This window comes from Nycticebus coucang, chromosome 5 (genome assembly GCF_027406575.1).
Source record: "Nycticebus coucang isolate mNycCou1 chromosome 5, mNycCou1.pri, whole genome shotgun sequence".
In the NCBI taxonomy this organism is placed as follows: domain Eukaryota; kingdom Metazoa; phylum Chordata; class Mammalia; order Primates; family Lorisidae; genus Nycticebus; species Nycticebus coucang.
This window is the reverse complement of record NC_069784.1, coordinates 128115098-128130295: the sequence shown is the minus strand read 5'-3', so window position 1 is coordinate 128130295 and position 15198 is coordinate 128115098. Positions and strand designations below refer to the sequence as shown.

The 15198-nt window shown below is 37.4% G+C and overlaps 1 protein-coding gene across 2 annotated transcripts in view; it reads left to right on the top strand.

The window, feature by feature from the left end:
* The window catches only part of SYNE1 (spectrin repeat containing nuclear envelope protein 1), a 467802-nt gene that overhangs the window by 88096 nt on the left and 364508 nt on the right, over positions 1 to 15198 (top strand). Inside the window, exons 4-8 of one of the 2 annotated variants that reach the window (XM_053590504.1) lie at positions 837 to 932; positions 7855 to 7938; positions 13179 to 13199; positions 13672 to 13764; positions 14393 to 14571. In XM_053590504.1, coding sequence (XP_053446479.1) covers positions 837 to 932; positions 7855 to 7938; positions 13179 to 13199; positions 13672 to 13764; positions 14393 to 14571 — 473 coding nt within the window. The remainder of the gene's footprint in view (positions 1 to 836; positions 933 to 7854; positions 7939 to 13178; positions 13200 to 13671; positions 13765 to 14392; positions 14572 to 15198) is intronic. The other variant, XM_053590506.1, reaches the window with a different exon arrangement.

Here is a 15198-nt window from a genome sequence, read left to right as displayed (position 1 = left end):
TTTTTTTAGGAAATGAAGTTTAGAGTCAGGAATTGAACATCAGGCCTTTAACAAGAGTCAATGGGAATCAGAAAACTATATGCCTAAACTCACTTGGTAAATGGAAGAAATTCGTACTCTGTGAGAAATCAATTCTATCGGCAACTGAAATAGGCATCATTGCTTTTTTACATTCTTTTGAGCCAGGAAAGATACTAATTCAAAGTTTGATGAACCCCAGTATATTTATTTTAAAACCTTCATAAAAAATAAAAGGCCCTCCATGAATTAAACATAGACTTCGTTTTATTTTCCCAGCGGTGGTGATGGATTTGCCTGATCAGTCTGTACTCTTGTACTTACGGTCTTTTGGGTTTAATGCCCCACTAACAGAGGCTTGCTAGATCCCCAGGCTGTGAAACAGAACACACCAGCTAAGTAAGCCTCGGGGAGATTCAATCTGTGACCTAGGCTAAGCTGACCACGCTCCTTCAATAGGACACTGAGCTAATGGGGCTGTCTTGGTGAGAATGTCCTGTGGAAAGGCCATACCTTATCAAGCCATAGTAACATGGCTTGCTCAGAATGGAGTTGTCAAAAATCTCTAGAAAGAAGCTGGTATATTTGTTAAAGCCAAAGTATTAAATCTTCTGACGTTCTTGAATGTTGAGTTTTATTTCCACTAGATTGTTTTACTTCTTATAGTTATCGAAAGGAAATTGATGATTATATCCAAAATAGAGAGAATGTATACAGAAATTTATTTTTTCTACCAGTTTCACTACATTGAGTAGCAAATGTGAGAGGGAAAAAGAGAGAGAGAGATTTTTTGCATTTATTCCCTTTATATTTTACAGCGGAAACCCCCAATGGTGGTGGATGATCTTTTTGAAGACATGAAAGATGGTGTTAAGCTGCTTGCTCTCTTGGAGGTCCTATCTGGGCAGAAACTGGTAAGATGTTTTTTGTGATCATACTCGTCAAAGTGTTTCCATTTGGGACTTCGAGATTATGAAGTTTTTCTTATATGGGTGCTACCCATATAAGGGAAAGTTCTTTTTTTATAGTTGGTCCTATAAAGGAACCACTGGGCTACTGGTCACTTCTGGAAATAAGACATAAATTTCCCTTCTTGTCGCTGCACTCCCCTAGTGGATTTAAAACATTTGTGGGTGGCGCCTGTGGCTCAGTGAGTAGGGCACCGGCCCCATATACTGAGGGTGGCGGGTTCAAACCCAGCCCCGGCTGAACTGCAACCAAAAAATAATCCCAGCTGCTCCGGAGGCTGAGGCAGGAGAATCGCGGAAGCCCAAGAGCTAGAGGTTGCTGTGAGTTCTGTGACATCATGGCACTCTACTGAAGGCGGTAAAGTGAGACTCTGTCTCTACAAAAAAAAAAAAAAAAAAATTGTAGTAGCTCCCTTAGAAGACTGAAGAACTTCGTCACTGACCTAACATGGTTGACTATTACATCTGTATGGTGTCCAGGAAGATTAATTGCAAATTAGCTACCCCTTTTTGAGTGTTTGGTTTCCATTTGGAAAGGATTGTTGGTCCATACCTGTGTATTTATATAGTGGTTTATTGAAAGTTAAGCTTGCAACTTTATGACATTTTTTATATTCTTGTTGACATCATCAATCATTTGTAACAAGAACAGAACATTCCGAGTTGATTTTATGTGCTGTGGAACCAGCAGAGTGAAACAAAACAAACAAAAAAAAGGAAACAAAGAAAAGAAAAACAACATTGACAGTGAGCTGTAAAGCATATTTTCCTACATTATTGATAATAAAATACCTATTTTTTTCTTGCTTATGCTTTAAGCAGTAAGTAGTTTGTGAATATAAATTATTTATAAAGAACGTTTACCATAATTGGAAAAAGAAATTCAGGAAATCATCTTCAGGATGTTGGATAACAGTTCGCTAGAAATGGAGTCTAAAATTAGGAGAGCTTTTTTTCTTTAACTCTTACATCTTAGCAACAACTATGCAATTGTTACGCTTGGATAATTGAATATTTTAAATAGTGTTTGTAACTGAACATTATTTTTGCAGGGAGTCCTAAAAATAACTTTTGCGAAAGAGTGGCTTACTAAAAACTGCAAACTGATAATGATTTTGTGTCAATCATTCATCTAATTGGATTCATGCTGTAGCAGATCCCATGTCCCATCTCAGCTCCATCGGTGATAGACATTTCCCATACACACTGACACCCTCCACATCAAGCACTGGTAGCATCAGTCTGGATTTCAGCCTTGGAGGTCTTATCAAAGCCAAAATTGATCATGGCAGCACTGAAGTATTCAGGATTTAATGGTTCCAAAGGATCTTCACCAATGGAGATGAGAGTCCATGAATAAATACTCCACCCTCAAACTTTTAGTAGCGGCAATTCTGAGACATATTTTCCACTTATCTTACTGAGTTCCCCATAGGGTCCCTTGTGGGATTGAGCTCCTTTGATCGTAGAAGTAACTCAGAATGCCACATCTTTTGCTGGCTTTTCCTCCTTCCCAGGCTCTCTCTCCACAGACCCTCACTCCCACTACCTAAGATCACCTCCCCAATAAACAACATACATCCAAGTCTTTGTATCAAGCTCTGCATTGAAAGAAACCAAGCTAGATGCACATGAGCTGGCAATTTGGAATAAGTTGGATAAGCATTGGGATGTGGGAGGCATTAGATTAAAATGTATACTTCCTTGGTCGTCTAATTTATCTGGCTGTCTTTATATATCTTCCTGAATTAAGCTATTTACTTGTAAGTTGAGGCATCTTCTTGCGGGTATTCATATGAGCATTCAAGGAGTGTGTCTGTCATTCTAAGTGTCAGTATAATTCTGTCATTGTCTTTGGCCAACAGTATACAGAAATTTTGATAGGCATTCAACTGCCAAGCTAAATTATTCTAGGAAAAGTATGTAGTTTTGACATGAAAATGTTACTTCTGTTTAAGTGCCCTACATATTCAGACATAGAATCATGAAATCTTAAAGCGGGAAGGGCTGTCAGAAAATGTCTTCAAAAAAAGAAAAGAAAATGTCTTAGCATTCTAGGAAATGTGGAAGAGAATTTTCTGATTTAACCTTTATTATTTATTTATATTGAATTCTGCAATATTTGAATTACATAAAATTATTCTGAAATTGTAAATATGCTATGGCAATGGTTATTTAAATTTCACACATGTACATGCATTATGGTTCAGAAACACGATAAAAAGCTTCCTTTAAAGGAATGAATATTCTAGACATTTCTTTAGCTTTTCAAAGAGACAGTGTGGGCAAGAACATTTCTCTTATGAGCATCAACATTGTAATTATGTGATGAGAGAACCCTACTGAGAACCCTGCACTTCAATGTCACAGTTCACATAGTTCAGGACTCTGGCTCTGATGTGATCATCTGGAAAATGGGGCCAAATGGCTTAGCGTACCTTCTACTGCTCACATCTCTGGGTAAGAGTGAAATTTCAATATCCTAGTACCCTTTATTAAACTATTGCAACTCCCTTCCCTATGATTTTATATTTCATATTATTACTCTTGGTTTTTACTATATACCTTCAATATTATTTGTGGAACACTTACTCTTTAAATGAATCAGTAATTATATATCATTAACTGCACATAAATATAGGAACACTAATTTCATTTTGTACTTATGAATTATTTTAAGAATGTGAGAAATTGCTATTGAAAAGTTAGAAACAGAGTCTAGAGTGGTCACTGTTTACCCGGATGGAGCTGGAACATATTCTTCTTAGTAAAGTATCTCAAAAATGGAAGAAAAAGTATTCAATGTACTCAATACTATTATGAAACCAATATATAATCACCTATGCATTCATATGAATGCTAAAACAAAACTATAGTCCAGAAAGAAGGAGGGAAGAGGAGGGAGAGGGGAGGGGAGGGGGGAGGGTATTTGGTAGGACCTCACCTAATGTGCACCATGCAATGGTACATTTCAAAACTATTAAGAGTAGAGTGTAAACGTCTTACCACAACAAATGAGTAAGTGAGCTGATGGTTATGTTAACACGTCTGAGATAAGCATTCAACATTGCATGTCAAATCAGCACATTGTGCCCCATAATGCATTAATGCACACAGTTATGATTTAATAAAAAAGGAACAAAAAAAGGAAAGCTAGAAATGACGGCATCAATTTGAATAGAGATCAAGGACTACAGAGAAACTTCTTTTCGTATCTATTTTGTTAACCTCCTGTATCGTATTTTTAAAAAAAGATCTTGAAACCTTTACATTCAAGAGAAGCCTAATAATCCATTAAGAAGTAAACAAGGGGCACTGTTAGGCAATCTTGAACATGGAAAGCCTTTGCATATTCTCCAGACGACCCTGTAAGTCATTGATTAAGTATTCACAGTAGAGCTCAATTCTGCGACAGGGCTGGATCGTCTGATAATTATGCAGATAACATTTCTGGGGTATGTAGTATGGATAATTCACTACTTGTGCCCTCTCAGGAAAACACAGATGAATGAGATATGATTGGTTCCCTCAAAGCACTTTTAGCCCAGTAGGAAGAATAATTGTATTAGTTAGACTAGGTAAAGTTGTATAAAAATAGATGCGAGTAGAGTACAACTTCTGTAAGTTGACCACCAGAGGAACTGTAACAGACCGGTCAACACACAGAGGTGACCAACGTAAAGAACCAGATCTCCTGTACAGTGAGTACATGCGGTGGGTGCACGGTCTATGGAAATTAGGTCAACTGAACAAGGTGGCCAGAGTACGGAGGTCGTCAGCTATGGAGGTTCTACCTATGTGATTGAACCCTATGATAGATATTTGATTCTTTCTCACTTAACCAGGACATACTTGAAGAAGAAAAGTAGAGAGAACTAGTTTGCCCTACTAAATATGCCCTTCTTACAATGAAGCTGTATCACTTTAGGCCAGCAGATCTCAACCTTCCTAATGCTGCGATGTATTTTCATTGTTACAAAGGGGTTGCGACCCACAGGTTGAGAACCGCTGCTCTTATGGTAGTCTATGGTACGGTACGGGCATATCAACAAATGCAATGGAGTGGCAAAACAGACAAGACATAAATGGAGCTTTAGTATATGAAGTGTGTTGGGGTAGGCTTCATATCTGGGGAGAAGCAGGATTGTTCAACAAGTAGAACATGTTTACTTTGATAGAAAATGTTTACTTTGATAGAAAAATATAAAATCAGATCCTTAAGGCCTATACAAAAACTGAATCTATGTGGGTTAAGGACCTAATGGCAGAAACAGTTTAAACTCTTTTTTTTTTTTTTTTTTTCTTTTGGCCAGGGCTGGGTTTGAACCCGCCACCTCCGGTATATGGGACTGGCACCCTACTCCTTGAGCCACAGGCGCCGCCCAGTTTAAACTCTTAGTAGAAAATATAAGGGACTATCTTTTAGACATAAGGGTAGGAAAAATATTGTTCAATAAGAGACAAAGACATTGATTATAAAAGATCACTAGGCCAGGTGTGGTGGCTCACACCTGTAATCCTAGCACTCTGGAAGACCAAGGCAGGCACATTGCTTGAGTTTAGGAGTTTGAGACCAGCCTGAGCAAGAGTAAGATCCCTGTCTCTGCTAAAAATAGAAAAACTAGCTGGGCATTGTGGTAGCTGCCTATAGTCCCACGTGCTCAGGAGGCTGAGGCAAGAGGATCACTTAAGCCCAGGAGTCTGAGGTTGCTGTGAGTTATGACCCCACCGCCCTCTACCGAGGGCAACAGAGTGAGACTCTGTCTCCACAAACAACAAAAAGACTGCATATTTAACTACATTAAAATTAGGAACATTTTTAAAATTAAAAATCTTTAAAGATAAAGTGACAAAAGACAAACTTGTAGAAGATATTTACAACGTATCTTGTGAAAGGATAGAGAGATGATTAAACCAAGAATATATAAAATACATCTTTAATACAAAAGTTTACAAACACCCCAAAGGGAAGCCTGGGCAAGAGACGTGCAGGGCGTTTAACCGAAGGAACACGTGTTGCCAAAGGACAGAGGAGGAGATGTCCTTACTGCTGCTAGTCAGGGAAATGCAAATGAAGACCACTGGGAAAGACAGGCATGCAGGTATTCAGTTGAAAAAAAAAAAAAATATATATATATATGTATATATATTTGCAGTTTTTGGCCGGGGCTGGGTTTGAACCCACCACCTCCAGAATATGGGGCCAGTGCCCTACTCCTTTGAGCCACAGGCACTGCCCTAGTTGAAAAAATATTTTAAAACCTATGTCAGAATCTAGTGCTGCCGAGGACGTGGAGCAACAGCATTGTTTCTGTGACGCTGGTGAGAGTGAAAAGTAGCACAGCCGTTTTGGAAAGGTTTGACCTTTGCAAGCTCCCAAGTCGCATTCCCTCTGACTTAGAAATCCTACTCTTTGGTGTACATCCAAGAGAAGCTATGCTTGTACAAAAGGTGAGAAGGACAGGAGTGATCCCTGAGCATATTACAATAGCAGTAACCCCAAATAACCCAGATTCACATCAGAAGGAGTGTAGATACTTGGCTTGTTATACAGCTATCTTACATAATAGGATAGAATCACATACTCTACATCGCATAGTGTACAATTTAGAATATTCTATAATACGTGCTATATAATATATTCTATTATATAAAATGAATGAGATGTAATGAAAGGCAATGACATGAATCTTAGCAATATAATATCTGAAAAAGTAAGTTTCAAAGGAGGAATGTAGCAATGCTCTTTATATAAAGCTAAAAGATAAAATACCTTTCAGTATTTTACATATGAACAAAATGAATCTATATGAAAAGGAAAGCATTGAATGGGTTTGAGTGTGATGGTTGCCCTGTGTGGAGGAAGACAGGAGGGTGATGGGGTTACAGAGTCTGGCTTTCATACTTCACTATCGGCCTTGGCTTTGTTTTGGTTTAGGTGGCAGGTTCATGGGTGCTTTATACTTTATACAAAAGATAATTCATCAATTAAATAAAGTAAGCAAGCTGTACATAGACCAATAATGAGCCTGTGTCCTGTATGACAGAATTCTCAGTAAGAACAAATCAATATTAAAAAGTATTTCCTCTGTTTAAATATTTGTTTCAAATTGTGTCATCAGAATTACTGCCTGTCAAAACATTAATTGGAAATTAAAAGTTGCTTGGTTTTGAATTTTAATGGGAGATTATTTAGGGCTCCAGGGTCACTGAGAGAAGAAGCTTTGTAACCTCAATGCCTGTTTCCTGTTCATGTAGAAGCCTGTAATATACACTTCATTGAAATTGTTTTGTGCATTCAAATTCATAGTTTGGCATAGACAAAGTACATAATCAATTTTGGTCACTTAAACACATGTAACTCGGAGTATCTGTGTATCAGAACATACGGTTTCATCCTCGTGACTCTGTTTTTTTAACCTTGGCTCGTATGTGCCTGGTACTCTGGTCATTCAATCAAGAAATGTAACTAATAACTGTGAGCGTCCCCATGCGTTCATACAACTGAAAACAATGGTGAATGACCTAGTGTACTTTTCATATATGGATTTCCTCAGTTAGAGGAGAGACGCGGTCCTATTGAGACTCCTGCCTCAGTAGGCAACGCAGGGGATCTGTGAATTTCTGCTTTCAGACACATGCGTTAACAGGTAAGCTGAGAATGAATGTTGTTATGGACTAAGTCAGCATATCCTCAGAGTGCTGTGGAAATAACCCTCCTTTCTGTGTTTGCTGACCTTCATAGAAATTGGACGATATTGATTCCTCTTGCATATTCTTCAAGTATATTTTTTAATCCATTTAAACAGTAGATTTTATAAGTAACTTTTTCATGTGAGCATTTGGTTTTCTTCTTCTTTCTTTGTAGCCTTGCGAACAAGGACGCCGGATGAAGCGAATCCACGCCGTGGCTAACATCGGCACGGCACTGAAGTTCCTTGAAGGGAGAAAGGTGAGAGAGAAACAAAAAAATACGAAGTGTGCCCATCACCCAGATAGTGTTCACTGTGCCGTTAGGTAGGTCTTCACCTTTTGACTCTGTTTGATTTCCGTGAAGTTTGCCTTCCTTCTAAGCACACGTGTGCTCCTCAGTTAGTTCAGTGAGCGCCGATGCATTGATACCAGTGAGTACACGTCGGGTTTGTTTTTTCGTCCTTTAGATAATTCATTTAGGAAAATGGCCTCAGTTCTATCCAAATTGTTTCACAAGGCATTAAGTCGTCCTCAGGGCTGAGCAGTACTCCTTGGTATACACGTACTACATTTTATTAATCCACTCATGAATTGATGGGCACTTGGGTTGATTCCACACCTTTACAATTGTAGATTTATAACCATGACTCAAGCATTACAAAAATGATCCATGTAAGGAAAAACATTTATAACCCCATAAGACTTTGGAATATTTTTTTAATTTAACAAAGAAAAATAATACAAATAGTAATAAGAACTGGAAAAAATATTAAGGAAGAATGCATGGGCATATTGATGTTTCTATTATCAGATGGGGTCAAAATACTGCATATAATCTATATAGTCAAGTAATTTATTGTAAAATATCATAGATTTATAAAACATTGCCAAAGAATGATTTCCTATCTACACTTCATTCAGCTTCCCCTAATGTTAAGAACTTATGTAATCATAGATACAAGGAAATCTTTGATACATATCAAAAGAAGGAAATTAAAATAAGCATGACACAATTAATGAAAGCATAAACAGTATTCTAATTTAATCAATGTTCCACCTATTGTCTTGTTTCTGTTCTAGGTTCCAATCCAGTATCACAGCTTGCATTTATTTAATTATCTTCCCCATTCTATGATAAGTCTTTATTCTTTCCTTAAGTCTTGTATGACCTTTACCTTTAGTCTCTCAATTTGTATTTGTATAATGCTTTCTCATGATTAGATTGAAATTATATGTTTTAGGGAATAATCCCAGGAAAGTGGTATTACATTTTCCCCAGTGCATCTTATTAGTGGATGTAGGATTCTTTTATGTCTCATTATCGGTGATATTAACCTTGACCACTTGGTAAGATGGTGTCTGTCATGTTTTTCTATGGTAGAGTTACTATTTTTCCCTTTGTAGTTGAGAAATAACTTAGGGGAGATAATTGAGAGTCCACTAATTTTCTACTTCTCAAACTTTGGCTCGCTAATTTTAGAATCCATTTCAATAATTCAATCATTGCCTAGGGATGATTTTGTATTTCCCTCCTTCCTTCTACATCTATTCATTAGAATTGTTGTGTTTAGAAAAGATGTCTTTTATGTCCCACTTATTTATTTATTTATTCAATTATTCATTTAAGTACAGACTCATATGCATTTAGTCTTTGTTACTATTTTGTTGCTCAAATCATTCCAGCTTTGGCCGTGAAGAGTGGCTTCTGGCGGGCTTCCGCCCCTTTCACACAGCCTCATCTTCTATCAAGCACTTTCTTATTTTCTGAAGCTACAGATGTTCTAGGCTGAACTTAGATCCCAGGTCTGGAATCAACCATTTCTCTAAGAAGACTCTGTTCTATTGGTTTAGAAACCAAGACCTTAGTGTTCGTCATGCTGACTGCCTCTGGGGTGCCGTTTCTCCCAGGCCCTCTCCGCAGACCTAGAAAGTGTGTATGTTTACTAACCTGTGTGTATGCACACATCTATGCTTCTTGCTCTCTCTTTTCTATGATATTTTCTTAACTGAGATGTGTTTTATCATGCCATAAAGTGTAGCATACCGAAAATGTATTTTGCTTTTTTCATTCAGCACTATGTCCTGGGAATTCCCTCTGAGTCAGTTTATAGAGATTTCCATACCATTTTCATAATATGTTTATAGTATTCCATTGCTTGAATGTCCCAAATCGCTCTAATCTCATTCAAATCTTAGCTTCTTACACAGTTTATTCAACTACTCTTTTATGAATGGGTATTTAGGTTGTTTCTAATATTTTCCCCAAACAGTGATGCAATTAATAACCTTGTGTGAGAATACTTTCATATTATTAGAAGTAAATTTCTTGAAATATGATTGCTAGGTCAGAAGGTAAATGTGCATGTCATTTTGTTAGATGTTGCCGTATTTCCCTCCAAAAGGGCTGCAGCAATCCTCTTATATTTAGTCTTTTCTAATTTGCAAGAATTTAGGAAGTCTGTGCCTTGGCAATAACAAAAATAGCTTTAGAAATAGACATCCAGATGCTTCTGGGAAATAGAATGATCCAATTATTTTCTTCTCAGTGGATATACACTACATTAATTCATTTACTTCACAAATAATATAATTGAGTTTTCTATAAGAAAGGAACTCTGGAAAGTATAAAATAAAAGAAACTTAGATTCTGGCTCTTACATAATTTACATGTTAATAGTTGGTAATGCAATGAATCAGTACACATTTCAGTCAGTTGGCAAACTTAACACCCAAGAGAGACTCCAGGCATTAGGAGGGTGTAGAAAACAATCTTAGCTTCTTAAACGACATTGGACAGTGTTTCCAGATGGCTCTAATCTCATTCTCATTGAAGGCTTGATCTTTCTTTGCCTGCCCATCAGTAGATGTTCAGAGAAAACTGAGTGAAGCCTTGTTAAACAGGACATTGAGAGTTTTTCAGGATATTCCTACATTTTACTGGGGAAACCCTATCACTGTGTTTATTTTTTTATCTTGTTTGATAGGCTAATGCCAAACACATCTATTGGAATCTGATGAGAAGTGTGTCTCTGGTGAAGGGGTCTAACACCAGTTTGTCTCTGGTGAAGGGGTCTAACACTGCCTTCCATAAGTATCTTTCTCCAGTGAAGTGTCAGGTGGATCATTCTAAACAGTGAGGCAGGGAGCATACCACGGACCACCATAGTGCAGACATGGGACCTAAGTTCATATTCCCAGGGGTCCATAAGGGTGATGTGGAGGGATGAGGTGAGATAGAGGCTAAGTCTGGTAACAGGAGCAGGGAGCAGCCTTGTGCCCTGTCTTGAAGAAGAGGGCAAGGACTCAGTTACAACGGGAGTTACCTTTATGAAATCCAAGGACAGTGATCCCAGATTTTCCAATTTATCAAAAAAGCCATTAATCTGAATTTTTATTGAAATGTAATTGCTTATTTTAATTTGTTTAAACTATGCATGAAGTAAGGCGAGTTGTTGGCGACCTGTGTTACTGTAGAGAACCATCCGACTAACACACATCGCACTGTAGAAAGCAACTGGTGGGCAGTGGTGATGGGTTTATTTGTTAGGTTCCAAATTTAGTGAGAGAAGCTAGTAATGTAGATTTTTATTGAAATTTTTGGAATTTATTTCCAAATCATTCAAATAATTTTTGAAACATCTTTGTGCCATACATTTGTCTTCTTGGGCTGCCATAACAAAATACCACAGACTGGGTGTCTTAAATAACAGAAAGTTCTTTTCTCACAATTCTGGAGTCAAGAACTTCAAAATCAAGTTGCTGTCAGGATCATGTCCTGGGGAGGCCTCCCTTCCTGGCTTGTAGACGGCTGCCATCTCTGTGTCCTCACGTGTGTGAGCTCGAGAGTCTTTGGTGCCTCTTCCTCCTTACAAGGACGCAAGTCTTACTGGATTAGGGCCCTGCTCTGATGGCCTCATTGAACCTTCACTGCCTCATGAAAAGTCCATTTTCCAAATACACTGGGAGTTAGGGCTTCAACATAAATTTTGGAGAGACACAAATCACAATTCAGTCCATAAAAGCCTCTGTCTTTCAAAATCAAACTTCTTCAGATTACATGGGTCAAGCAAAATTGTCTAATCCAGGGTTCTCAGACACTAATGAGCACTGGAATTACCTGGAGCTTTTGTTAAAAGATTCCGTGACTTCATTTCCCTAGTTTCTGGCTCAATGAGTCAGAAATTAAAATTCTTTAGTCTCTTTGGATGTCTCTCTATAGCCCATCCTACCCTCCGAAGGCTATTGAGAATTTATTGTAAATTGAATAAGTATTTGCAAGAGATGGGTGGTTAAGCAAACAGACAAACAAACAAGCAAATTTATTTATTTGTGCTCCATAAACCCATTGTGAAACAGAGTTTTTAGGACCGAAGATAATTATGGAAAATATTTTTCCTTACAAATTGGGCAAAAGATCTTTGGTATCTATAGTAAGTTAGCAATGTAGTCACTGAGTTGGAGGTAGGAAGTTCAAGTTATACTCAACAGTACTTAAAAAAATGATATGCAAAAAAAGGAAATAATCTGTCCTCTATGGGATGCATGAATCTTATGTTATTAGCATATATTAGAAATTTGTGGTGTGTGGGTGCTAAATTAGGTGTGGAGCAAATTCTGGAGAAGTCACACAACAGAGCAGTCAAAATGAGTGGTTATAGAGAATGCAATATATTCTGTCATAAAAAGTTAAAGAAATTTGGAGTCCTTTACTATCCACAAATCTATATTAAATGTCTTACACTACTAGATTTAAAGGAAGTGGACGTAACAATCTACAGGAGTTCTCAGTTGGTTTTTCTGCCACAGAACCTAATAAATATGCTTCATCAGTGAGATTAAATCCCATGAGAATACCTCAAATTATTTATAATAATTTTTCTATCAGATTTTACTCTGCCCGTGATGTGAAAATAATAAATCTAAATGATTTATTTAAGAGTAAAGTATTATTTGTGGAATGATTTTCCATGAGTTAAAATTTCTTAAAGAAAACAATTACAAACTTCTGAGCTTTATTATTAGTAATATACCTCATCCAATCTTGACTGAGAAGATTAGATGAGGTAGAAGTTCCAGGGGTACTTCATTATTTTAAAAAATTTGTTTAGGAATTATATAAAGGATGATGAGCAGTTGCTGATTGTAGGATGGAGAGATTGACTAAGATCAATTTACCATAAAAGTTGATTTTGTTGGGGCTTAGCAATAACTTTCTAATAGCTGGGAAAACGTCAAGATGAGCAATTGGGGACAATCGTACATAGGTTGACGTCTGTCCTAAATACTTCGTAGTTGTCATCAGCCAGGAGGAGGGAATGAAATGCTGTCTCTATCTTATCGTTTCTGAATTTACTTTGTTTTGCCTTACAATATATTTCCAAAGTCTTATTCTAAATTTACCACCTACATTTTTATTCCCGTTGAACAAAATAATGCTGATTCCGAAAGAGTATTTGTGTATGTGTATATATCATCTTCTCCCTTTGTTTTTCATGTCAGTCCATGTACAGAGGATCACCGGTTAGTACAAACTTTAGAATTCTTAACTCTGGTTTTTATAGGTAAAAGAGCACGTAAGTGTCATGTTATTTGGTAACAAACTTCAAAGTAAGTGCATCTTCTTAAACTATTCATCACGGTTTCTTTTACGTTCCAGTAAACTTTTAAATGTAAAGAATAATTTCTGTTTGTTTATTTGGCATTTTAGTTGATAATTCCCTGCATGGCATTATGTTTTTTCAACTTTAAACAAAATAAATTTCTAGGATACATTTTACAGTTGTTTTTATTTTGGGCACCTCACAAATGACCTTGAAGTTTTCACTGACACTATGTGCTTGCCTGTCTTTACAGTTCACCCTATTTACTCTCGTGTACCACTATGTAGGCATGACCAAATCTTATTGATGTCTAAGGAAGTCCTAAGTGTTGCTGAATTAAATCAGTTATAATATTCCAGTCCATTACTAGTACAGTTTTTCTTTCTACACAGATTAAATTAGTCAACATTAACTCCACGGATATAGCTGACGGCCGACCCTCAATAGTTCTTGGATTGGTGTGGACCATTATTCTGTATTTCCAGGTATTGTGCTGGTCTTCTTTAGTTGTAATGTCATGGAGGGGGAGAGAGTGGCAGACATTTCAATAACGCCTCCTTTCACCACACCTTTGGGGTTTGTCTTCAACTCAGTAGACTTGCAACTTTCACACATACATTGTTAGTAGCAGGGGAATTATATCACTTCTCTCCTGAAAAGGTTCCTGGAACCTCTCACCCCAAAGAACTCCAGCAGAGGTTCCCAATCCGAAAAGTGGGCACATCACAATGGAGATGAAATATACATGTTGAAGGAACTCAGGAGAATTTTCTTTTGCTTTTGGAAGGCAGCAGTTCTAAGCTCCTATTAGACACAAAGGGGAGAAATGAATGTGCCCTTCCATCTAGAATAATTGTTCTAATCACTTGGCTTTATTTTCCCAATTCATTCATGTATTCAGCGAGTGTTTCCTACTGTGTGTAAGATGCAGCTAGAGGTACAGTGGTGGGTACAAAGGGGACTAAGACACAGACATCAGCCACGCCCTTCCAGAGCTCACGTTTTGTCAGGGGTCTTCAGGGTATTAACATTTGCAGTTGGGAAAGTGAAGTGTCTGGGGAAGGCAGATCAGAGATGAGTCTTATGTTTTTGCTGGCTGTTAACTCTTAACAGATAGAAGAGCTGACCAGCAACCTGCCCCAACTCCAGTCTCTGTCCAGCAGCGCGTCCTCCGTGGACAGCATAGTGAGCTCTGAGACGGCCAGCCCGCCCAGTAAACGGAAGGTGGCCACCAAGATGCCAGGAAATGCTAAGAAGGCTTTATTAAAATGGGTTCAGTACACAGCAGGCAAGTAAGTACCTAGGGTTTGTCTACATTTGAAACCCTTTAATGATTTATCAATTTGTTACTGACTGTACCTTCTAATAGTTGTAAAATTTGAAGACATATTTGAGTGAATGGCTTCGGTTCAGCCCTTGTTTCACTGTTTCCTTGAATTGAAATATAAACATGAATCACATAATGCTCTAGGAAATGCCGTAATAAAATGGATTCCTTCTTTGTTCATGTGATTGGGCCTGATTAATCAAGTTGATTAACCCTACACTTTGCTTAGTTAGTAGCATGAGAGCTAATTCTATTCTGATTGTGCATAGGGTTTCTGCTCCTGTTAAATAATCTCTATACAAATTAATTAAAGATTTAAAGTTGATTATCTCTCCATAAGACTATTGAGTTCTATTTCACAGTAATGTAAACTAAGGTCCATGTTCTAAAAAAAGTACTTTTGCTTTCATTTCCTGAAGTTTTCTAGCCATGTTATTTTTAATTTTTTCCCTCTTTCTTATCTTTTATTGAGAAATTAAATTACTTTGTCTACTCTGGATTTATGAAATGAGGACTTGCCTCTAGTTTCCAGCTTTCTTGTAGGCATAATAAATTCACGTGTATATGTTTATGTCGTAATAGTGGATAGAAA